Genomic DNA, 26,925 nt, shown 5'->3' on the forward strand with positions numbered 1-26,925 from the left:
ATGACCTTCAAATTTGCTACAACAACTCATTCACACGTCAGTGTTTTCCCATCAGTGACTGTGAGCCAAAACCAAGATTGGAGCCTCCACAGAGATAAGATATAAGGGAAAGATCTGCACCTGTTCTGTGTTTAGAGCCGCACCTGGTTTTGGCTCAAAATCACTAATGGAAATCACTGACCGAACACATGACGAGTGAATGAGGTATAAGACATAAGCTATGGCTGTTGGCTGAGATGGTTGGAAAATCCATTGAATAATCTCTAATAATTGGTACAATCACAGTCTGACTCAGCTGTGTAAAGCCAACTTTAGTTAGAATGATTGCTGTTAATAACTTCATTTTCCACAATAATCATCACATTAAAAACAATCTCCTGCAACTGATTAAAAAATTCAAAGGAGCTGTCTGGCAACATACCCTCATTGGCAAAGAAAAATAAAAAATAATGCACCAAGCAGGATTTGTTGGAATCAAAAGAAACTTCTAAGTGTGAACGTAATGATGATATATGTAAGTGAACACGATATTAGAGCGAAAAGAGAAGTTTATTGGGAAAAACTGTACAATTAAAAGGTGGCTCTAGGACCCTGTCTCTAGCCTGGATACAAGATGAGAGGCATTCAGGTTCCTTATGGTATCCTGTGGCACATTTGGCCAAAGATGTTACAGATGGGCCTGTAGATCCTGGACACTAGTAAATGCTAGGCTTTTACAAGCTTGGCTCTAGCAGTTAATAATCTCTCACTAAGGGCTCATGCACACGACCGTATGCCTTCCGAGACATGCAGTCCGTGAGCGGGCCATATGTCCCGGAGCGGCATACATCGTGCGCACGGGAGCGCACAGCATCATAGGTTGCTATGATACTGTGCACATCGGGCCGCCCGTGGGACTATTGTCCTGCACTCATATGATCATATGCTCACGGACCGTATGTCTCAGAGGGCATACGGTCGTGTGCATGAGCCCTAAGAGGTACACTACCCAAAAGAAGCTTCTGAGAGCCTTTTTATAGGACAGCAAAGGGAGGCACTTTTGCGCCATCTTGTGGCAGGACCTAGTGTCTAATGAGACCAAACCTGTAATCATTTACATATCTCCCTGAGGCATAACTCTATGCCGAGTTTTGCAGCAATCCAACATTTCTATCTGGGTGCCTTATTGCTTTTGTCAATGAGTGTAAAAAGTTCTTTAGGTGTTTTGAAAATGGAATTTAATAAAATGTACTAATGAAATTTTTACACAAGACTAAACAAGCTATGCTGCTTTCCTAACTCTTGGATGCTTACAGGAGGAGAGCCAGGTCCTTTGGTGTCACGGTCCCTCCAGTGACAGAGGTTAGAAGATCTGAGAGACTGGCTGCTTGTTAGGTCATCTGACAGCCTATCTGTTTTCACTTGTTGCAGTGTTGTTGTTGGTAATGACCACACCTCTTGTCTCAGGTGTAGCTTGTGGTCATTACTGCTCCTCTATTTAGTTTGGACTCCCACTTCATACCATGCGGTTGATATTCTCTGCCTGGAGTTGGAAGAGCTGGTGTGTGGTCCTCATCTGTGTTCCTGCTCATCCATTTTCTATTGAAGATAAGTGTACTTCTCTTGGTATTTTGTTGCTCCCATTTGCTCGTTGTTCACTAGGCCTCAGGGAGACGCTGGTTTGTTCATCTGGGAAGGAACCAGTAGTCTCAGACCCTGTCACTAATCCTAGGTTTTTTAAGGGTTACTAAGGCCTAGGTTTCCGGTGTATGAATATTCCCACCTTTAGGGTCTATTCATACTGACAGGAGTCAGGGCTAGATTTAGGGTTTCCTTAGGTGGTCACCATTTCCCTTTCCCTAGCCTTGAGGCCTAGTTCCTGGTCATTTTCCTTCTGTTGTCATTCTGGAGTTCCTCCCCTCCCCCTACACTGTGACATTCGGCACCTGGAGGGCAGACTTGTAATTAAAGGGGTTATCTAATATCTAAAACATGCCCCTCAAGGCCCGGCACCTCATATAGATTATACTTACCCTGCTCCCTGACCCCGCGCCGTTCCTGATACCCACATGGCTGTCGCTGCATCACCTGCGATGCTAGGGAGTCTCATGGCAGGCTGCTATTGGCTGCTCCCCACCATCGTCGGATGTTTTGATCCGCGCGACAGGGAGATGCAGCTGGGGCCGTGTGGGGATCAGGAGCGACGCGGGTGCCGGATAGCAGGTAAGTATAATCTATATGAGGGGCATTGGGTACATGTTTTAGACATTGGATAACCCCTTTAAGTCTATACTGTATTCGGCGTCTGGGTGTGAAAGGACCTGATATTGCTACGGCTTAATTAATCCATTTAGGGGCAGCCAAAACCAGGGCACAATGCAGCATTTTAAGGGTACGACCACACAGAGCGGCGGGCTCTAATGAAACGAATGAAGACCCCATTGGGGGTAATTTTTCAAAGACTGGCATTTTATGTTGGACTTTGATACCCTCTGCGCTACTAGAGGATGCAGCTAATTTTTGATGAGTACATAAATTAGGCACATCCTCTTAAAGTCTGTGCCCCAAAATAGAAATCTATTCCAGCCCCTTGCAGGAGTAGGTTTCAATCGTCCTTTATGCCTGGAAACGCCTGCCATGGACTGCTTTAGATTGCAGGCAGTCTGGATTATACTGTATATTGCAAAATCTTTTAAAGCCAGTCCTTAGCAGGTATCCGCTACCATGGGCTCCCCATGGCTATATCACAACCAGCATACATCAATGCAAATTTTACACTTGATTTCTCATATGGAAATCCAGGTACAATTAATAATATAGGAAAACTTTTTTCCATGTCCTGTCCTTTGCATGAAGCTCCCCAGCCTGCCTATGTTTATTGCTTTATCAACCCCTTCCTGACACTTTTGATAACATAAGGGCAGCCATGCCTTGCATTTCTGATCTATCAGATGCTTGTTAACAGCAGAGTCCTCCTACAAACACCAGGCAGGCAGCTGTCATTGGAAACTCACACCTAACAGTATATGAGATAAGAGCCACTCTCACACTGACAGCTGTGTGCATTGTGAGAATTACTTTCGGGCCCACATTTTGGTAAGTTAACATATGGTATAAACACTGCGGATTTCCTGCCAGGGATTTTTGTGTGGAAAATTCACAGCATTGGACAGTAGAAGCCAGGTGGATGAGATTTTTTAGAAACCTTACCACACGCTGTGGAAAAAACCCAGCAGCATGTCAAGTTATGCTCCATATATGACCCGCAGCTTTCATCCTTTGCAATGCAAGGAATGAAACCTGCAAAGGAACTGATGCAAACCCCGAATCAACGCAACCTCTGAGAAAGTGAAGGGAATGGTCTGGGAAAACAGGTATCTGTCACCCAGCAGATTGCATTGTGTGTGGTGAAACCCAGGATTTGTCTGCTTTAGGGCTCAACGTGTGCCAGCCGTGCCTGTATTGCGGCCCGCAAAGAGTGGGTCTGCAATATACGGGCACTGGCTATGTGCTCACCGTATCACGGATGCGGACCCATTCATTTGAATAGTGCGCAAGGCCATTAATCAATCTAGCCCCCATCATTTTGCCCTCAGTACCCCATAATGAGATAGTGGAAACATAATGTTTGAAATCTTTGTAATTTATTGAAAAGGAAGAACTACAATCCTACATTGACATAAGTATTTAGACCCTTTACTCAGGACTTAGTTGCAGCCCCTTTGGCAGTGATTACAGCCTCCAGTCATCTTGGGTATTATACCACAAGGTTTGCATGCCTGGATTTTGGGATGTTCTGCCATTCTTCTCTGCAGATCCTTTCATGCTCTGTCAGGTTGGATGGGGACCGTCGGTGGACAGCCATTTTCAGGTCATTTTCAGCTCCATTTAGCTTTCCCTCAATCCTGACCAGTCGCCCTGTCCCAGCCGCTGAAGAACACCCGACAGCATGATGCTGCCACCAGCATGCTTCACTGTAGGGATGGCATTGGGTAGGGCCTGGTTTCCTCTAGACATGACATTTAGAATTGAGGCCAAAAAGTTCAATCTTGGATTCATCAGACCAGATAATCTTGTTTCTCACAGTCTTAGAGTCCTTTAGGTGCTTTTTTTGCAAACTCCAGGTGGGCTTTCATGTGTCTTTTCCTGAGGAGAGGCTTCTTTCTGGTCAGTTCCATAAAGCCCAGATTAATGGGGTGCTTGACCTTCTGGTAGTTTCCCCCATCTGCACACAGAATCTCTGGAGCTCAGCCAGAGTGACCATTAGGTTCTTGATCACCTTTCTTACCAAGACCCTTTTCCACTGATTACTTAGTTTAGACTGGCACTTAGCTATAGGAAGATCCCTGGTTGTTTCATACTTTTTCCATATAAGAATTATGGAGGCCACTGTTCTCTTGGGAACTTTCAGTAAAAGAGAAAATGTTTTTTTACCCTTCTCCAGATCTTTACCTCCACGCAATCTTATCTCTGAGCTCTCCAGGCCATTCTTTCCCCCTCTTGGCTTGGTTTTTGCTCTGATACACCATTGTCAGCTGTGAGAATTTATATAGACAATGGAGTCTTTCCAAATCATGTCCAACCAACTGAATTCTTTTTCCACTTCTTTCTTAAGGTGGATTGATGGAGGAAAATTTGATATTATTTTTTTTTTTACTTCAGCACAAAGCCACAAAATAACAAAATGTGAAAAAACAGAAAGGGTCTGAAGACTATCCGAAGCACCGTATTGTGGGGCTGCTCACATACAGTATTTTCATCATGTCACAGTCTTCATTCATCTCACCCGTCTGCAGATGAAAACAATGTAATCTTTTAACATCCATTCTTTTTAGATGAAGAGGTACAGGTAAGGATTCATAACCTGCAAGTACTCAACAATTGTATGTATGTGTACGTCCCTGGATATATAGTTGAAAAACTGCCTGAACGTCCCTGGAACGTTAAAATCAAATAACAAAACTTTATTGTGTCATTTCTAAAATAGGAATCAAAGACTAACACTCAAATGGTGAGTGTATCAGGCTAGAGTGTCGCCCCTCAATATGGCGGAAGAACATACGTCCTACAGATTCTGTTTCCTAGTTAGTGGCGTATAGGAAGGCGTATTGTTCAACACTCTATAAATATAGTGGCACTGATAATATTAGTATTAACACCAGTGCTGCTATCGGGCATGGATCAAGGTGCCTCCTATAGTGACAGGCATACACCTTAACCGCCTCCGGACCGCCTAACGCAGGATCGCGTTCCGGAGGTGGCTGTCCCAGGCAGAGTCACGCATATACGCGTCATCTCGCGAGATGCGAGATTACGCGCAAAGCCGGCCCGCGCATGCGCATCGCGGGCCGGCAAAAGTTCGAGGGGGGTTGCATCATCAGCCTGCCAGCCAATGATCAGCGCTGGCAGGCTGATGATTTAAAAAAAAAACTAATCACAAGCCAGTTAACACATTATATTTATAAATATAATGTGTTAAATGGCTGCTGTGCTCCTCTGCTGATTCTTTTCGTCGGTTGGTCTCAGCAGAGGAGCACAGTTCACAGTGAATACACCAAACACTTCACTTAGCCCCCAGATCACCCTCCATCACCCAAATTAACCCCTTGATCGCCCCTGTCAATCACCTAGTGAAAGGGAAAAAAGTGATCAGTGTAAACTGTCACTTTTTTTTTTCCACTGGTATTGACTGATAGGTTTTAGGATAGTTTAGGCCCCTTGGTTAGGTAGTTAGCGTCGGTTAGCGCCCAGCCCACCGCACCGCAGTCACTGATTTGCTGATTAGCGTATCGCTAATCAGCATTTGTACTTTTATAGTATCTGTAAGTGATCAAAACTGATCACAGTCAGATCTATAATAGTATTAGTGTCACCTTAGCTCGCCCTCTACCCAAAACGCAGTGTTTGCCCGATCAGGCCTGATCGGTCGCCCACACGTGCGTTCACCCACGCCCGCCCCGCCGCAGTGACAAAAATTTTTATTTTTTTTATCACTGCACAATCACTTTCCAAGCGCTGCGGCGATAAGAAAATCAGTTTTGATATTTTTTATCAATCGCAGCGGCCTCTGGTACTTCGCTAGCCATTTGTGAGACAGGCTTGCTTTTTTTCTTGGGTAGTCTCAGGGAATACCCCCTAAATTTAGTTGCCCACATGTCAAACAGGGGGTATTCTTCTGAAGAGGCCTACAGGATTCTGACCCAGTTGGATGAGGAATGGGAACCCTCATCTGACGAATCTAGCGGGTCAGAATATGAACCTGTAGAAAGCAGTGGCAGTCTGACCCAAAGTTCGGACAAGGAGGTTGAGGTCCCTGATAGCACCAGGCGTACCCGGCCCCGTGTTGCTACACCACAGGTTGTGCAGGATCCGCTTCAAGGGCAGCAGAGTGGGGCTGGCGTTGTCGGATTACGTGGTGAGGCATACACCAGCAGCGCAGCCCTCCCTGGACCTAGTACCAGCACTGCCGTACAACATGGTGAAGTGGCGAGCACCAGAAGGGCAGTTGAAGCTGGTACTGTGGCACGTGCAATAGTTACCCCGTTGCAGCCACCGCACAGACAGGCCCGTAGACCCCCTAGAGTCCCTGCTGGCAAACCCTGATTGGCAGTCCCCAACTTCAGCCGCACCATTAGTTCCCCCTTTCACCGCCCCCAGTCTGGAGTTCGGGTTGAGACAGCTCAGATCGGTTCGGCCCTGGGATTTTTTTAGCTGTTCTTGACTGCGGAGCTCTTGGACATAGTCGTGGCAGAAACAAATCGGTATGCCACTCAATTTATAGCCGCCAACCCGGGAAGCTATTATGCCCAGCCTTTCTGGTGGAAACCCGTCCAAGTTTCCGAATGAAAACATTTTCTGGGCCTTCTCCTCAACATGGGTCTAACCAAAAAGCATGAATTGCGGTCATATTGGTCCACGAACCCAATTCATCACATGCCCATGTTCTCTGCTCAGTGGCGTAACTAGAGTGTTATGGGCCCCAGTGCAAACTTTGGATCGGGGCCCCCCCCCCCATTTATACAAAGAAGCGGCAGAATTTCTTACTAAGGGCTCTTTCCCGTGCGGCTAGTCCGCTGCGTGAATGAGAGCCAAGCCCCATTCCGGACAGCAGAGACAGCTCCGTGCCTCTCTGTGACCTTTTTACTACAAAATCACAATGAGATAAAGTTGTCACCGTGATTTTGTAGCAAAACGATCACAGAGAGGCAAAGAGCATTATCAGTCATGTTACTGCTCCGTGTCTCTGCTGTCCGGAGCGGGGCTTGGCTTTCTTTCACACAGCAGTTTAGCCACACGGGATCCGCTCGTGTTAAAGAGCCCTAAGCCCAATGCATGGCTACACTCACCCAGTCCTAATAAAATCTGGTCCTACCTCATCCAGGGTGTCTCTGGCGTCGGCGTGATGTCCGCTGGATCCAGAACAAGGTTCCTGTGGTGATAGAGAAAAAAAGAATAATCACATAAGGAAGGGATGGTGACTGCCCCTATGAAACTACCAGCAGGGGGCGCTGTGCTGGCCTGGTAGACTGAGCTATGCCAATGTATAGCAGGGTAATTTAGGACATTTCCCCTAAGTGCAACCACACAGTACTAATGTCTACATTGTGGCCCCTCACAGTACTAATGCCCACCTTGTGGCCTTTCACAGTAATTAAGCCCACCTTGTGGTCCCTTCACAAAAGTTATGTCCTTCTTGTGGCCCCTCACAGCAGTTATGCCTACCTTTGTTCCTGTCACAGTAGTTATGCCCAGATATGTGTCCCTCACAGTAGTTATGCCAAATATGTGCCCCCTCACAGTAGTTATGCCAAATATGTGCCCCCTCATGGTATTTATGCCAGATATGTGCCCCCTCAAAGTAGTTATGCCCAGATAAGTTCCCCCTCACAGTGGATATGCCCAGATATGTGCCCGCTCACAGGGGTTTGCCCAGATATGTGCCCGCTCACAGTGGTTATGCCCAGATATGTGCCCCTCACAGTGGATATGGCCAGATATGTTACCCCTCACAGTAGTTATGCCAGATTATGTGCCCCTCACAGTAGTTATGACCAGATATGTGCCCCCCTACAGTGGTTATGCCAGATTATGTGCCCCTCACATTAAATATGCCCACATATGTGCCCCTCACAGTGGTTATGCTAGATTATGTGCCCCCCTCACAGTAGTTGATATATGTGCCCCCTCATAGTTATGCCTTTATATGTGCCCCCCTCACAGTAGTTATGACATATTAGGTGCCCCCTCAGTAGAGATGCCCACTTTTGTGCCCCCTCACTCTAGTTGTGCCCATCAACCCCCTTCCCCTTTGCCCCCAGTCTGCAGTGTTAGGAAAAGAAAATAAAAAAACACATACTTACCCTCTTCCCTGGTGTTGCGCTGCCACACTCACATGGCACTGCTGGCTGTGCTGAAGGCAGTTTCCCGGGCCTTCAGAGCTCCTCCCACAGCCAGCAGCGCCTGCTTCACTGATGATCTGGATACAGCCTGGCAGTGACAAGAAATGCCGGGCGGACTGTATGTGAGTGAGTGAGTGCGCGCGTCCCCCCTCTTCCTCCTCCCCCCCTCTGCGCAAACCTCCCCCACCTTGCTTCATATTAAACATGCATAGGCGTGCGCAGCCTATTGCATTAGGGTGTGCACCATAAAGTACAAACACACACGCCCGTATATATATATATATATATATATATATATATATATTATATACATACACAGGCCAGGCCTCAGCCTAGCGTTGCTGTGACTCGCCTCTGCGCAGTGGCGACTCTAGGAACAATATATAGGGGGCACAGTCAAAACTGGGGGGGGGGGCACTAATAATTTTCACCACTTAATCATACCACTGAAAAAAACAAAATAAGTATATATAAATAAGATTACAAAATACGAGTATTGCTGTACGCAGAGATACCTTTTTATTGTACCAACCTAATACTTAAAAGACAAGCTTTCAAGAGTTTTCCTTTCTTCCTCGGTATTGCTTCAGACCTGAGAAAGAGAGAAACACTCTCCAAAACTTTTCTTTATAGTTTAAAGCAGTTTCAGCACTATAATAAAATAATTTACTTACAAAAAAAGCTATTCAGTCGTCTGCTGCGCCGTCCTCTGCTTCCTTCCGCGGATCTTCCCCTCCTTTCAGTCTCTCCTCAGTGCGCAGGTGCACTGTTATGGGGGGATCTGTGGATGACGCACTGTTATGGGGGGGATCTGTGGATGACGCACTGTTATGGGGGGGATCTGTGGATGACGCACTGTTATGGGAGGATCTGTGGATGACGCACTGTTATGGGAGGATCTGTGGATGACGCACTGTTATGGGAGGATCTGTGGATGACGCACTGTTATGGGAGGATCTGTGGATGACGCACTGTTATGGGAGGATCTGTGGATGACGCACTGTTATGGGGGGATCTGTGGATGACGCACTGTTATGGGGGGATCTGTGGATGACGCACTGTTATGGGGGGATCTGTGGATGACGCACTGTTATGGGGGGATCTGTGGATGACGCACTGTTATGGGGGGATCTGTGGATGACGCACTGTTATGGGGGATCTGTGGATGGCACACTGTTATGGGGGATCTGTGGATGGCACACTGTTATGGGGGATCTGTGGATGGCACACTGTTATGGGGGATCTGTGGATGGCACACTGTTATGGGGGATCTGTGGATGGCACACTGTTATGGGGGATCTGTGGATGACACACTGTTATGGAGGACCTGTTGATGATATATGACTGAGAAGGGCTATCAGGGGACATTATACAGGTGGTAATATAACTGAGGGGTATCAGGGTAAATAATACAGGGGGTAATATAACTAAGGGTTATCAGGGTACATTATACAGGGGTAATATAACTGAGGAGGGCTATCAAGGAGATTATACACAGGTATAATGTCCCCTGATAGCCCTCCTCAGTTATATTACCCGTGTATAATAATATCCCCTGATACCCCTTAGTTATATTACCCCCTGTATTATTTACCCTGATACCCCTCAGTTATATTACCCCCTGTATAATGTCCCCTGATAGCCCTTAGTTATATTCCCCCTGTATAATAATGTATAATTTAACCTGATACCCCTCAGTTATATTATATAACTGAGGGGTATCATGGTACATTATACTGGGGTAATATAACTGAGGGGTAGCTATCAGGGTACATTATACAGTGGTAATATAACTGAGGAGGGCTATCAAGACATAATACAGGGGTGAGGGGTAAGATAAGTTATATTACCCCTGTATAATGCCTGATAGTAGCCTAGCCCTCCTCAGTTATATTACCCCTCATGTTACCCTGATAACCCTAGTTATATTGCCCCCTGTATAATTTACCCTGATACCACTCAGATATATTATATAACTGAGGGGTATCAGGGTAATACAGGGGACAATAGAGAAGGCATAGCACTGTGGGACAGGGGGGTACAATGGAACATACTTATTTTTTATATGCCCTCACCTCACCAGCTAGCAGGCGCGCGAGGCTCAGGCACACAGATGCAGCGTGACGTGACGTCAACTCCTCCTGCGCCGCACAGCATGACCCGTACTGCTCCCTCTCTGCGTCAGCTGGGTCCAGGACTCCGCCCCCCTATGTGAATACTAGCCGCCGCCCGCCGGCAGCTCACAGCCAGGTATTGTAGATTAATTTATGTGCGGTGGGCGGCGGCAGCCAGCATAACAGACAGGGGACTAGGGCAGTGAGCACGGAGGTGACGAACCTATTAGGGTGTGCCCAGGCACACCCCGTGCGCACGCCTATGTAAACATGTAATGGAGCGCCCTGATGGGGGCCCGGCATTGTCACTGTACTTCATGCTGGGCCCCGTCACAGCGCTTCATTACATGTTAGTACAGCGGGCCCCTCCCCCCGCCGGGCCCGGTCGCAGTCGCACTCCCTGCGACCGCGATCGTTACGCCCCTGTCTCTGCTGCTATGTCCAGGGCACGATTTGAGGCCATCCTGCGTTTCCTGCACTTTAGCGACAACACCACCTCCCGTCCCAGAGGCCACCCAGCTTTTGACTGGCTCCACAAAATTTGGCCCCTCATAGACCACTTCAACCAGAAATTTTCTGATTTGTATACCCCTGAGCAAAACATCTGCGTAGACGAGTCCCTAATACATTTTACCGGGCGCCTTGGCTTCAAACAATACATCCTAAGCAAGCACGCCCGGTATGGGGTCAAATTGTATAAGCTCTGTGAAAGGGCCACAGGCTATACCCACAAAACAGGCTATGAGGGTAAAGATCAGACCCTGGAGCCGGTCGGTTGCCCTGACTACCTGGGGAGCAGTGGGAAGACAGTCTGGGACTTGGTGTCACCCTTATTTGGCAAGGTGTACCATCTTTATGTGGACAATTTCTAAACAAGTGTGGCCCTCTTTAGGCATTTGTTCCTAGAACAGATCTAGTCACGCGGGCTTCCCCCAACGGCTCGTTACCACCCGTCTTGCAAGGGGGGAGAGGCCTGGCTTGTGTAATGAAGAACTGCTCGCGGTGAAATGGAGAAACAAGCGTGACGTTTACATGCTCTCCTCCATTCACGCAAACACGACAATACAAATTGAACGAGCAACCAGTGTCATTGAAAAGCCCCTCTGTGTCCACGGCTATAATTCGCTCATGGGAGGGGTGGACTTCAATGACCAGATGTTGGCTCCGTATTTAGTTTCCCGACGCACCAGATGCTGGTATAAGAAGGTGTCTGTATATTTAATTCAATTGGCTGCATATAATAGTTTTGTTCTCTACAGTAAGGCTGGGAGAACAGGATCCTTCCTCAAATTTCAGCAAGAGATCATCGAGAACCTCCTGTACCCAGAAGGTTCCATGGCCCCATCCACCAGTGTAGTGAGCCGTCTACACGAGCGACATTTCCCCAATGTCGTTGCTGGTACCTCGACCCAACCGTCACCCCGAAAAAGATGTTGTGTCTGTAGCAGGAGTGGAATAAGGCGTGACACCCGCTATTTCTGTCCTGACTGCCCTGACCACCCTGCCCTATGCTTAGGGGAGTGTTTCCGGAAGTACCACAAACAGGTACACTTAGCATAGGGATTGCATCTCACAGGACAGGCACACAGGGCTATTAGGGCCCATTCACATAGAGCATCTGCAAACCTCTCCTTTCACCTGGGAGAGATAAATATCTTGGTAAAATGCCAACTTTGTATAAAAAAATGGGAAAAGTTGTCTTTTGCCGAGATATCTCTCTCACCCAGCATGGGTATATGTAAAATGACACCCCAAAACACATTGCCCTACTTCTTTTGAGTACGGCGATACCACATGTGTGACACTTTTTTGCAGTGTAGGTGGGCAAATGGGCCAGAGCTGCTTCAAAAAGCGGAAATTCACATTTTTGTACCATAGTTTGTAAACGCTATAACTTTTACCCAAACCATTTTTTTTTTATCAAAGACATGTAGAACAATAAATTTAGCGAAAAATGTATATATGGATGTTGTTTTTTTGAAAAATTTTACAACTGAAAGTGAAAAATTAAAAAGTAAAAATGTCAGCAGCAATGAAATACCACCAAATGAAAGCTCTATTAGTGAGAAGAAAAGGAGGTAAAATTCATTTGGGTGGTAAGTTGCATGACCGAGCAATAAACGGTGAAAGTAGTGTAGTGTAGAAGTGCTAGGGGGGCTGAAGTGGTTAAAATAGTAGCACTGATAATGTTGATATTGACATTGGTGCTACTAGAGGATATGGATCAAGGTGCCTCCTATAGTGTCAGGTACACATCTTATACATTGTCCACATCACCCTATCCACATACTGCCAAAACAGGGCCACATGCAGGGCAGCCAAGAAGTATGTCAGTCCAATCTATGCTGCACCTTGATTTGGACTGAGCTACTACATTAGCTAAAACACACTCCCTAAATAGTAAACTCCCTGCCTATGTGCCCTCTATTAATACTGCCCCCACTCGGCTCGTTTTTGTGCGGTAGTGAACCCGCACTTCATCAGGAGCAGAGCAGTTAACGAGGTAACTGTTTGTTACATAGACTCGCCGCACAGAGTGGCACCTTGATCCATGCCCGATAGCAGCACTAGTTTATTATCAGTGCCACTATATTTATAGAGTGTTGAACAATGCGCCTTCCTATACTCCACTAAATAATTGTGGGACTGGGAAACAGAATCTATAGGACGTATGTTCTTCCCCCATATTGAGGGACAACACTCTAGCCTGATCCACTCGCCATTTGAGTGTTAGTCCTCCTTCACACGGGCGAGATTTCTGCGCAGGTGCAATGCGTGAGGTGAACGCATTGCACCCGCACCGAATCCGGACCCATTCACTTCTACGGGGCTGTGCACATGAGCGGTGATTTTGACGCATCACTTGTGCGTTGCGAGAAAATCGCTACATGCTCTACTTTGTGTGTTTTTCACGCAACGCAGGCCCCATAGAAATGAATGGGGCTGCGTGAAAATCGCAAGCATCCGCAAGCATGGTTGCTAGGAGATGATCGGGATGGGGACCCGATCATTATATTATTTTCCATTATAACATGGTTATAAGGGAAAATAATAGCATTCTTAATACAGAATGCTTAGTAAAATAGCGCTGGAGGGGTTAAATTTTTTAAAATAATTTATCTCACCTTAATCCATTTGTTCGCGCAGCGGCATCTTTTCTTTCTTCTTCTTTGCTGTGCGGGAGGAAAATTACCTGTGGTGACGTCACTGCGCTCATCACATGGTCTGTCACATGATCCATCAACATGGTGATGGATCATGTGATGGACCATGTGATGAGCACAGTGATGTCATCAAAGATCCTTTACCCAGTTCCTGAAGAATGAAGAGAAGTCGGGCTGCGCGAACAAGTGGATTAAGGTGAGTTAAATTGTAATTTTTTTTTAACCCCTCCAGCCCTAATTAACTAATCATTCTGTATGGCCTCATGCACACGGACGTTTTTTTTCACGGTCCGCAAAACGGGGTTCCGTTGGTCCGTGATCCGTGACCGTTTTTCCGTCCGTGGGTCTTCCTTGATTTTTGGAGGATCCACGGACATGAAAAAAAAGTCATTTTGGTGTCCGCCTGGCCGTGCGGAGCCAAACGGATCCGTCCTGAATTACAATGCAAGTCAATGGGGACGGATCCGTTTGATGTTGACACAATATGGTGCCATTTCAAACGGATCCGTCCCCATTGACTTTCAATGTAAAGTCTGGAGTTCTGTTATACCATCGGATTGGAGTTTTCTCCAATCCGATGGTATATTTTAACTTGTAGCGTCCCCATCACCATGGGAACGCCTCTATGTTAGAATATACTGTCGGATATGAGCTACATCGTGAAACTCATTTCCGACAGTATATTCTAACACAGAGGCGTTCCCATGGTGATGGAGACGCTTCAGGTTAGAATATACAAAAAAACTGTGTACATGACTGCCCCCTGCTGCCTGGCAGGTGCTGCCAGGCAGCAGGGGGCAGACCCCCCCCCCTGTTTTTAACTCATTGGTGGCCAGTGGGCCCCCCCTCCCCTGTTGTTAACTCGTTGGTGGCCAGTGTGCGCACCCCCCTCCCTCCCTCTATTGTTTTAATACATTGGGGCCAGTGTGCGCGCGCCCCCCAACCCCCCCTCTATTATTTTAATACATAGGGGCCAGTGTGCGCGCGCCCCCCCTCCCTCCCTCTATTGTTTTAATACATTGGGGCCAGTGTGCGCGCGCCCCCCCAACCCCCCCTCCCTCCCTCTCTCTATTGTTTTAATACATTGGGGCCAGTGTGCGCACCCCCCCAACCCCCCCCCCCCCCCTCCCTCCCTCTATTGTAATCATCATCGGTGGCAGCGGAGTAGAAGATTTTCATACTTACCTGCTTCTTGCTGCTGCGATGTCTGCGTCCGGCCGGGAGCTCCTCCTACTGGTAAGTGACAGCAATGCGCCGCACAGACCTGTCACTTACCAGTAGGAGGAGCTCCCGGCCGGACGCAGACATCGCAGCAGCAAGAAGCAGGTAAGTATGAAAATCTTCTACTCCGCTGCCACCGATGATGATTACAATAGAGGGAGGGAGGGGGGGGGTTGGGGGGGTGCGCACACTGGCCCCAATGTATTAAAACAATAGAGGGAGGGAGGGGGGGTTGGGGGGGCGCGCGCACACTGGCCCCAATGTATTAAAACAATAGAGGGAGGGAGGGGGGGTTGGGGGGGCGCGCGCACACTGGCCCCAATGTATTAAAACAATAGAGGGAGGGAGGGGGGGTTGGGGGGGCGCGCGCACACTGGCCCCAATGTATTAAAACAATAGAGGGAGGGAGGGGGGGTTGGGGGGGGGCGCGCACACTGGCCCCAATGTATTAAAACAATAGAGGGAGGGAGGGAGGGGGGTGCGCACACTGGCCACCAACGAGTTAACAACAGGGGAGGGGGGGGGCCGCACAATGATATTCAAACTGGGGAGGGGGGGGGGGTCTGCCCCCTGCTGCCTGGCAGCCCTGATCTCTTACAGGGGGATATGATGGGGTTAATTGTACTATCATATCCCCCTGTAAGAGATCGGGTGCTGCCAGGCAGCAGGGGGCAGTCTTGTACAAAGTTTGCAGTGTATTCTAACTAGAAGCGTCCCCATCACCATGGGAACGCTTCTGTGTTAGAATATACTGTCGGAAATGAGTTTTCACGAAGTGAAAACTTAGATCAGAAAAAGCTTTTATGCAGACGGATCTTCGGATCCGTCTGTATGAAACTAAAACCTACGGCCACGGATCACGGACACGGATGCCAATCTTGTGTGCATCCGTGTTCTTTCACGGACCCATTGACTTGAATGGGCCCGTGAACCGTTGGCCGTGAAAAAAATAGGACAGGTCATATTTTTTTCACGGCCAGGAAACACGGCTCACGGATGCGGCTGCCAAACGGTGCATTTTCCGATTTTTCCACGGACCCATTGAAAGTCAATGGGTCCGTGAAAAAAAACGGAAAACGGCACAACGGCCACGGATGCACACAACGGTCGTGTGCATGAGGCCTATTAAGAATGCTATTATTTTCCCTTATAACCATGTTATATCTACACAACCTTGAACCCAAACCTGAACTTCAGTGAAGAAGTTCGGGTCTGGGTGTCACATTCAGTTTTTTATCACGCGCGTGCAAAACACATTGCACCTGCGCAATAAAAACTGAACAACGGAACGCAATCACAGTCAAAACTGACTGCAATTGGGTACCTACTGGCGCGGGTTTGCCGCATTGCAGCCGGGACGCTTCCGGAGCCAAAACGTGACGCCCGTGTGAAAGAGGCCTATACCTATTTTAGAAATGACACAATAAAATTTTGTTATTTTATTTTACCGTTCCTATCAGGCAGTTTTCATGAATAACCTGTGCGCCCTACATCTTTTCCGCTGTAGAGTCAGTAAAAGTCAGTATTAACAGCTGAACAGTGCACATGTCTTTAAGTAGGGTGGAGATCTTTAATAGCAGGAAACTTGGAGGTGAAATGCCTTGAGTCATAGTTTTTTTTTTTACTTTACCTCATTATGCTTGTTTACATACTGTAAAACAGGGAACATGCTCGACAATTAATGTACAGCCTACATTAATATGAATGATCGTCTTTTATGTACAAGGGGCATAAAATCAAACGACTCATCGCATAACACATTCCAAAAGCAGCTCCCTACCTGCCACGCTCATGACAGGGCTCATCCAGCGTTAGCCTAAAGATTTGATGGGAAAGAAAGACCTGCTGAAAGAATAAACTCTGGGTGACATTTATGACTTGACGTTCACCTTGCAGGAGGCTATGCAAACACTTGTAAGAAGTTTTACATTAAAGTGTATATACTGTAAATCCAAAAACAAGAAAAATGTACATTTTCTCATGAATATTCCTGTTCTCCTAGTCTGCCCAGTATTTCACGTGTTGGTGCAGAAGCATAGGCCCATTGTGTCACTATGGACCAAATCAGGGGGTGAACTTTTAGGCTAGGCAGAGTTCAGCAACCTTTAAAACTCCAGCTGCTGTGAAACTACAACTCCCAGCATGCATACTTTTTTTGGCTGTTCTTGTAACTCCCATAGAAGTGAAAGGAGAATTCTGGGAGTTGTCGTTTCTGAACAGCTGGAGTGCGGAAGTTGCTGATCCCTGCCATAGACTATCATCACAAGAAATGTCGCGCAACATTGGGGCAACATTTTTTATGATAGTCAATGGTGTCGCAGTCAAAACTGCGACATGCTGCAACTGCAACACGACAGTCACAAAAAAATCGATCCAAGTTGAATTTCTGTGCGACTGTTGTGTCGCAGTTTCAGCATGTCGCAGTGCAACACCTTAGACTATCATTACAATAAATGTTGCGCGACATGTCGCAATGTGGTTGTACGCCTTTTGCGTCGTCGTGTAGCCCTAGCCTAAAAGTTCACTCCCTGATATGGTCCGAAACCGAACCTAATAGTGACACAATGAGCCCATGCTCCTTCACCAACACTATCATTACAAAAAGTGTTGCGCCATATTGATGCAACATACTGTATGTCGCCATGTAGTTGTACCCTTTTTGTCGTGTGTCACATGTCGCCGTGTAGCATTAGGGCTTATTCAGACAAGTGATTTAAAACTTGGCCATGTTCCAGCCACTAAAAACATGATGACTATAGTGTTTTTGGGGTGATCTTTGTGTTTTATTCTATTCGTAAGACGTATTTTTTTTATATACAGATACCTTTGGGAAAATCATCATAAAAAAAAATATACTTAGACCTTGTGTGTTTTGAAAAAAAAACAGCACTGAGACAAAACATGTTAACAAAAAGGCATTGATTTATTTTGTATGTAAAATTTGTCTGAAGCAAGAAAAACTACATTTAAAAAAATCATCATAAAGCATTAAAAATACTTGGTGTGCAACCACCGTAATGCCAGTTTCACACTAGCGTGTTCCGTCCGGAAAACATGCACAGTGTGATGGCTGCATTTCCTGGAGCAAAAACTCCTCCTCTAACCTGAATTCACAGCATCACTCATGCACACAACCCTTGCCTGTTTTGCAGTGTGCAAATTGCGGATCCTAAAAACACGGATACTGGCTGTATGCATTCCGCATTTTGCAGAACGGAACGTCCGGCCCATAATAGAATTGTCCTATCCTTGTCCGTAATGTAGACAAGAATAGGCCATGTTTTATATTTTTACGGATGCGATGAAATGGAAAAACGAATGTGGACAGCACTTGGTGTGCTGTCCATATCTTTTGTCGCCCCAATGAATTGAATGGGTTCACATCTGACCCACAAAAAATGCAGCTCAGATAAAAAATATGTTTGTGTGCATGAGCCCAGAGGCTGTAAGTTCCTGCCCTACCGTGAGTCTACTGTACTGTACTCACATAATGCAGTTAGTAGAGTGCATGGTCGGGCAGGAACATAAGTCATTATTAGGAGCACTGCTGTATTTTTTGCAATTCGCAGCAACTGTGCAAGTTGTACTGCGACCCTATTCATTCCTATGGCAATGCCGCCACATTGTAATACTTGGGCACAACACAGACACGCAATACATGTTGAGGCCAAAATCGCCATGTAAATGTACCCTTATGGGCAGGTTAAATTCCCACTGATCAAGTGATGGCATATATTACCAATATAAAGGGAAACCCTCTGTGAATATTGTATAATATTGTATATTGTTTAACTCCAGGGTAAATATTGTAGTTTATAAATAAGATGGCTAAAGGCATACACCTCTATCAGACACAGTAGGGTCCAATTCATTGAAATCCAACTAGTCACAATAGAAACGATCCTGCAAGGTGCGAATTGTGGCCTGCAACTTCAATGTGTCCCCACGGGGAAAAACTCCGATATAGTACACATTTTGCATTGTGTTGCAGCAAGAAATGTAGACAGAATTGTATATATGGAACACTGTAGTAAAATGACAAATGGGAATTAAGTGAGAGTTCCATACTCACTGGGGGTCATTTACAAAGACCGGCTTTTTCCACCTGGCAGAGGATGCGCCTAATTTGCAATGAGACATGTGCCTCGCCATAAATTAGGCACACCTTCAGCAGTCCGTGCGCCTGGTGGAAAAACTAGACAAGCCTCTGGCTGGAGTAGTTTATCACCAACATTTATGCCTATTTCCAGGTGTAAATGTAGTTAAATTTGTTGGAATGTAGATAAATCCGGCCGGCACTACGATCCTCGTGCGTGCTGCAGCGGGAATGAGGAATCTCCAGTGACGAAATCCCGACACGCGATGAATGTTTCCAATTCTTATGCTTTTTTATTTCAAAAAGTATACATCAGTAGGACGCGTATCGGCCCTGAAGGCTGGACGGGCCGAAACGCGTCCTACTGATGTATACTTTTTGAAAAAAAAATAAGCATAAGAATTGTAAACATTCAGCGCGTGCCGGGATTTCATTAGATTGTGGTAAACACTCCCTTGACACTCTTATGTGTTAAATGCAGCGCAAAAACGCCCGTGCAGGCCAAAACATTACTCCCCCAAAAAAAATGTAAATGACCCCCACTGTATACAGGACAGGGCCTGGCAGTTTCTTCTATTTGCATCTTGCTGATGGTTTCTGATGGCCAAATGCAAGGAGTCCTGAAGTGCGTGCCCTGCAAGTTATTAGGATGCTGCCATGACTATGGAAGGGGATGGCAATAATAACATTATATTGTGGAATTGCGATTTATGAAATTCCTTAACATAAATCTCCAAAGCTGGAGCTTCCCTCCAATTTTTTCCCTCTGTGTTTTTTTCCTATGTCTTTCGTGGTTTGCATTTGTTGCACTGTGCCGATGAATGAAGCCATTAGGAATCATAATGCAATCAGACCATGCCTGCTGCTGTAGAGGAGGCCCTGGCAGCTCCATCCAGAGGGGTGGAGGAGGGTCACACACATGAAGGGCTGGGGGCGGGGAGCAGGCTTCACTGTGCAGGGAGCTCAGATCAGGAGCAGTCCTGGCAGACAAGGACAGCTGAGCATACCCTGCCTGTGTTCCCAGCAGCTGCAGCACATGGCACATCGCCTGCAGAACCAGCACATGGCACTGTAACCAGCTCCCATCCCCAGCTCTCTGCTCCTACCACCCAGCTCCCTGGTTGTATCAGCAGCAGCACATGGCACCATTAAGCAGCCACAGTGTGGGAGCTTCCTGTCCAGGGTTGTGTTTCTCAGCAGCTTCCAGCTAGAATGTCATATTCCTAGAGAGCTCCAGCCTGCTGCTATCTGTGCCCCCTCTTCTCCAACATGATGTCTCATGGAGTGGTGGATGCGTGTGTCCAGGATGTGCAGAAGAGGAGGAACCCCTCCAAACATTATGTGAGTAGTGGGGTTCTCCCATGATTTGGAATCTGAATGTTGACAGTTCATTGTATTTACAAACAATCATCCAATGTATACAGGAATGTATCATAATGTATTATTATTCAGACTATGTAACACATGCTGGATGTAAACGCACAGCTCAGTGGAGTATTGCATGTTCTGTGTATTGTAGGTTGTATTGGTTTTGTGTGTTCCTGTTCTATTGTATTATTATATGATATTGTATAGCCTGGTTCTTGAATTTTCCAGATATACGTTGTCCTGATGGATTTTGTGGTCTGTGAAGTTACAGTATATCCAGTAGCACTCACTGTAAGCATGCAGTAAGGCTACCTGCACATAAATCCGCACAAAAACACAGAAATCCGCAGTATTTATTGTATTTTTTGTGTGCATGGTTTTGTATAGATAAAACCGTGGGTTTTGTTGCGGATTTTATGTTTAGTTTATCAACCTCCATTGAAGTCTATGGGAACTACCGCTCTACATAATACCCAGAATTGCACAGACAATTGATACGCTTCAGATTTTAACGTCTGCATGGCAATATCCGCACGTAAAAGATACAAAATGTACATGAGATTTGACAGATGTCATTCACTTTGCTTTGATAAGCTGTGGTTTTTCCTTACATAATTCGCAACGTCTGCAGGTATCCTAATGACTGTATAGTCTGCAGTAATATAATTGGATGTTATCAGCTATAAGTTAGTGAAATGTGTCAGATACTTTATAAAACTTGACTTTGCTTGTAATCCTGGGGTGTAAATGGAAATCTGAAGAGTCCTGCATGATAACTTTAGATTGACAAATTTCAGTGAGCAGCAGAGCTACGAATTTTTTTTTTTATGTCCACCATATTGGGACAGAGCTATTAATTCCTTGAGCTCATTAATTAAGAAACTGAGAGCAGATATTGCAGACCTCAGTTTATGGTGGGACTCCTTCACACAGCCCTGCATGTTACTGTAAAGACAAAATGTGTATGGGAACTAAAACAGCTGCATCCTCCTATGTGGTCTGTAGGATCAGCTGTCACCATCCATGTTTCTTTATACTTACATTCGGGTTGTGTTGCCCCTACTTTCTATCGTGGATTTCCCCTTTAAAGGGGGCTTCCAGGCATTGATGATCTAACCATTAACATCCGATTGGTGAGAGTCTGACACCACGCAACCCCCACTGATCAGCTTTTCCCCCCAGCCTTCGGAGCTAGCTCTGTAAATGGAACAGGAAGCACAGCTCCGTTCAAAGTATAGTGGCCATGCTGGGTTACTGCAGCTAAACGCGCATTGAAGTAAATGGGAGCTGAGCTGCAGTAACCCGACATGGCCACTACACTTTGAACGGAGCTGTGCTTCCTGTTCCATTCACAGAGCTAGCTCCGAAGGCTGCGGGAACAGCTGATCGGTGGTCAGACCCTCACCAATCGCATGTTAATGGCCTATCCTGAGGATAGATCATCAATGCCTGGAAAACCCCTTCAATTGTGTTTAGCATCACTGAGCAAGTAAAGGACTTACTAGGGTTCATTTATTCATTGATTTGCCACTATTTTGATTATAAAAATAGTCGCAAGTCTTTTTTGATAGGCAATATGACAATATTTAGCCACACAGGCGGTCTTACACTGTGTTCGGCAGTTGAGCGGGATGGGGCGTGTCGGAGCCTTGCCAGGGCTGGAGCAAATGTACTAAAATTATTGCCAGGTTTAAATGTGGCTAAAAACGATTCAACTTGAGTTGTTTTTCTCTCCAGGTGAATGGACTGCCTTAGTCGCCTAATTTATGATGGCGAATCGTACGGCAGAGTAGGGGGGAATCTAATAACGCCGTAAAAAGCCGGTCTTAGGTGACTCACCACTGCGGGAGAACTGGAGCAGAAAGCTGCCCATTGGTTACTTCCAATGTGATCCTGTTTGTAACCAGCATACTGAATATCCGGCATGGTGGCAGCTCATGGCTGGAGGTTACCAATTAAAAGAGTTTAATCTCCTGCCACATATACTTTCCTGATGCCAAATCATTGTTATCTCTATGAATGGGATTTATTGTACAGGCGCTGGTATATGTATTCTAGTCACATCCTGGCATGCAACCGTGCACCAAATGTCCCATTTCCTAAATCACAAATATAATGTAGAGAGGAAGACAGGCATGGCTGTTTAACTGGATGCATATTGTTGGCTGCGACTACAAAGCAGAATAACTGAGCTCCGTCCAACACTGCCTTATTATGTCCCGATAATGAAAGACTGCACAAAGAAGCCCGTAAGATGGACAAATGTACAGCCAGGCTGTATAAGGGATGGATCATTTTCATAGCAATGGCTTATATGGTCTGCAATCTTTGGCTCTCCAGCCGTTGTGAAACTACAACTCCCAGCATAACCGATTCCCTTCTTCTATGGTATTTCTAAGAACAAACGAGCAAGTGTGCATGCTGGGCGTTTGCAGCTGGAGTGTCAAAGTTTGCTGACCTCATTGCTCATATCTATGGTAATCCCAATTTGGTTAAATATGTCTATGGGTGGGGTTTTGTGTGTTTGAGACACAATGGCCTACATTAACGAATGACCGGGTTAGCCCCTGTGATAAATCTGGTGCCGGTCTAAGGGCTCATGCGCACGATTGTGTGTGCCCCGTGCCCATATTGCGGACCGCGGGTCTGCAATATACGGGCACCGGCTCTGTGCACTCCGTATTACAGATATGGACCCATTGACTTGAATGAGTCCGCAATCTGCAAGATACGAAACGGTGCGGAGTGGTGGCACAGATCGGAAGCTCTACGTAACGCTTCAGTGGGATTTCAGTCTGTGCCTCTGCACTGCAAAAAAAATAGAACATTTACTATATTTTTGTGGTGTGGAATGTATTTTGTAGATCGCGACCCCCATACTGTGGAGGAGATCGCTGCATGTAATAGCAACGGTCTCATTCAATGACAAGCAGGCGTTTGTCGGGAAGGAATGCTTCCTTCCCAACATTCGCCTGCAAAATTGGCCCATGTAAAGGGGCCTTTCGTGTTCGGTCAATGATTTTAAGCCAAAATCAGGTGCGGCTCTAAACGCAGAACAGGTACAGATCTTTCCTTTTATAACTTATCGCTGTGTAGACTTCGCTCCTGGTTTAGGCTCACAATCACTGACCGAAACACTGACATGTGAATGAGGCATACAAGTTGCCGGCTATCACCCGATGAATGAGCAAACCCTCATTTATCCGGTGCCCTTCAACTGGCAGCGAAAATTACCATACTGTCTGAACAACAATTTGCTGCCCATGGGAAGTGTTGAGCGAACCTGTTTTTTAAGTTCTGCGTCCAAAGTTCGGGTTCGGGTTATCGAAGAATCCCGTTATGGATTCCAAATTCCGTTATGGTCCGTGGTAGTGGAATCCAAAACCCGAACTTTGGACGCAGAACTTAAAAAGCAGGTTCGCTCAACACTACCCCTGAGCAGTGATTTTCTATACAGCGGAGCTTTTTGCAGTCCTCATCTCCGCTGACCATCAGGCAGATATCCGAAACATCTGGTTTGTTCCCGATAGTTCCTTGACACATTGGTCCATGTAAAAGGACCATCTATAGGATTAATATACCTCTGTCCCACTATGTATTATAACCATCCGAAATGGGACATATCATGATTCACTAGAGGAACAGTTACATGACTAATTGACCTGCTCCTACATCTGTATGGGTTATAATGGCGAATGTTCCCTGGCTTTGATCTGACATAGTCATACAGGGTATGTGTACAATTCCTAAGCGGCTTCTCACCGGTGAGCTCAGTCCATGATGAACATTTCCTTGTGACTGTACATTACAGATGTAATTAGCCATCTTACAGTGCATACTTGCCTTTTTCTGATGCTTTGTTTGCATATACCCTTTAAGCTTTTTGATCTGCCTACAAACACTTAAGGTCATTGCAGGCTGCACTGCGGAGTCGGTGGGAGAACGTGGAACGTTTGTATGAGCTGGCAGGTTTCTATTCCTTGCAGTCTGTGGGTTTTCTCTATGAAAACTAGAGCAGAAGAATTTGGAGCAACCTCTCGGATTCCAGCTCCTTTCTGTCCAGTGCAGGTTAGAACATGAACTAAATATGTAGCTGCTGGATTGATTCCCAGTAAGGCCATGTGAATGAAGCCTAGTGGTCCATTTATGAACATCTACATATCGGGGCATGTCACTTTATGGATTACCTGCCATGTCCTGCTGGTTGTGTAGCAGATCCCTCAAGAATTATCCCTATCGTCATTCATTGGGGCTAATTCTCCACTAATTTCCCTCTGCAGAAATAAGAGACTTGCTACTTTTTTTTTCCTAATGGTGGCACCAAACATCCAGGATTTTTTTTATTTCTCTGTTGTATGTGAATAGGGTCGTGGAAATGGGATGTAGGTTGTCCTCAGATGTGAGACAGATATATGCTGGATAATAATTCTCAAATACCAAATATGTGAAGAGCCCATTACTGTCTTATTATAAGTGTAGCAGCTGGGACCGCCAACTTGGTTCCCCTAAGCCAAACTTATAACCTAATTGTTTTGAACCCTAAATTAGGGCTCACGTGGATCGGATGCGGACCCATTCACTTCAATGGGTACTTCATCCGTATGTCTGTTCCATGGCACCCGCAAAAAATATAGAACACGTCCTATTCTTGTCCGTATTACGGACAAAGATAAGACTGTTCTATTATGGGCCGTATGTTCTGTTCCGCACAATGCAGAACACACACGGCCAGGATCCGCAATTTGTGGACCCAAAAAATGGATACGTTCTTGTGCATGAGCCCTTATGGGTGTAGTTTCAGCCTATGAGAGGATTGGCACTAAATAGATAACCAGACCTGATATGGATTGTGATTTTAGCATGTGAACAGAGCTCTAGTCCTCATACACCGGGGGAGCCTTTTGCACTGAGCCTGTAGGGTTCCTCACGGAGTCCTCTGGTCCATACTGCATTTAGGATCATAGGGTGCCACCCTTGCAGCACTGCATTGCAAAAACATTCTCTTTTTCGTGTTTCGTGGATGATATATGATTTGATAGGATGTTTTTTTTCTGTGGCTTGTTTCAAATAATTTGTTTACTTTTTCTATGTTTTAGAAATTACTGTGATATAAAAATGAGACTTTTATTATAAAAATATCCATATAGCACATTTCTGCCTAAAAATGCAAACGTTGGACTAGCCTCGGTCTGCAGAAAATAGTTCTACCCTGTTAGAGTGCTGTAGAATGGCCCAGTGATGGAGCGGGGGAGGGCATGTATCGGTAATGTTGTTTGTATGAACTGAATCATTGTTTAACCTGTAGTCATTGCTTTGTGTGTGTCACGTGTGTGTGAAGTGTATACAACAGGAAATGGGGCATCAATGGGATAAATAAATCCCCATGTTTATGACAAAGCTGTGAGCGTGGGGCCCTTACAGCGGCAAGGGGTCTGCTCTTCTATAATACGGAGCTGTAGGATCTGTACATTTGTAGTAGGGCCTAATTAGGAATCCATACATCATGGCTCCGTAATCGTGTTAAGCCTCATTCACACGTCGGTGTTCCACGGACATGTTCTCCACGGACAGCGTATGTACCCATTCATATTAATGTGTGCATTCACACATCAGTGTTTTAGCGCGGTCGGGGTGTTTTTAGCAATGATACATGCTCTATTTTGTCTGTGTTCAGGGATCCATCACGCCCGTTATAGTCTTTGGGTCTGTGAAAACCACGGATGCAACACTGATGCCATCTGTGTTTCACGGATCATTAGGAAGAGATACTTTTAAAATTATTTTTCAGCTGTTCAGTGTCAGTGAAACACGGATGACACACGGACAGCAAAAAATGGACACACTTCATGGGCAGCTCCATGGATGAATCGCTGACCACATTTTCATGGCTTTAAACACGGATGTGTGAATGAGGTTCAAATGCAGTAGCCCCAAGTCGCGTTACATGCATCTTCTTCTTTTTTTTTTTTTTTTTTAGACAGGCCATATACTTAAAGGTGTTATCCAACCCCTGATATGCACCATAAGCCCGGGCCCTTCGCACACAATAGACTTACCTTGCTTCCCAGCACCCGCGTCGCTCCAGTGTTGGGGGAAGCCAATGGCAGGCGGCTCTACATAAAAAACTGTGGCCGGACATAACTGAAATATGTGCACCCAGCCTATATTATTAGGCTATTATTCCAATTATACAGAAACGGCGATATACCGTGATCCTATCCCGCCTCATCAGTATGGCACAGTAGTGGTTTGATCCTAACAGATTTGTACTTTACTAATGTCTCTTTCTAGCATCTGAGTTGAGGCAGTGGGATCAAAGGTCCAACGTCTCTGATCAGTTTCCCTTTCTAGCTGGTGAAATGCACGTAAAGCATTGAGCAAACAGAATCAGTACAAACATTACACTTTTGCAGTATCTTCTCCTAGAATTTATAGGTTAAAGGAGCACCATAAAGTGTAAAGTTTAATATGAGCTTAGAAAAGCTGATACCCATAAAAGTAAAAGAATGAATGCATTGAATCTAGGGCAGACACTCCAATAGTATTTATGGGGCACAAGAGATGGAGGAACCAGTCATATCTGC

General features: G+C 45.9%; 1 protein-coding gene across 2 annotated transcripts in view; it reads left to right on the forward strand.

Annotated features, from left to right (window-relative positions):
* The first annotated feature begins 19,946 nt into the window (after positions 1-19,946).
* The window catches only part of SH3PXD2A (SH3 and PX domains 2A), a 312,517-nt gene continuing 305,538 nt past the window's right edge, over positions 19,947-26,925 (forward strand). For both annotated transcript variants that reach the window (XM_044297873.1, XM_044297874.1), the window contains exon 1: positions 19,947-20,314. In XM_044297873.1, coding sequence (XP_044153808.1) covers positions 20,243-20,314 — 72 coding nt within the window. In that variant the 5' untranslated portion in view covers positions 19,947-20,242. The remainder of the gene's footprint in view (positions 20,315-26,925) is intronic.

The sequence above is a fragment of the Bufo gargarizans genome, chromosome 6 (genome assembly GCF_014858855.1).
Source record: "Bufo gargarizans isolate SCDJY-AF-19 chromosome 6, ASM1485885v1, whole genome shotgun sequence".
Lineage (NCBI taxonomy): Eukaryota > Metazoa > Chordata > Amphibia > Anura > Bufonidae > Bufo > Bufo gargarizans.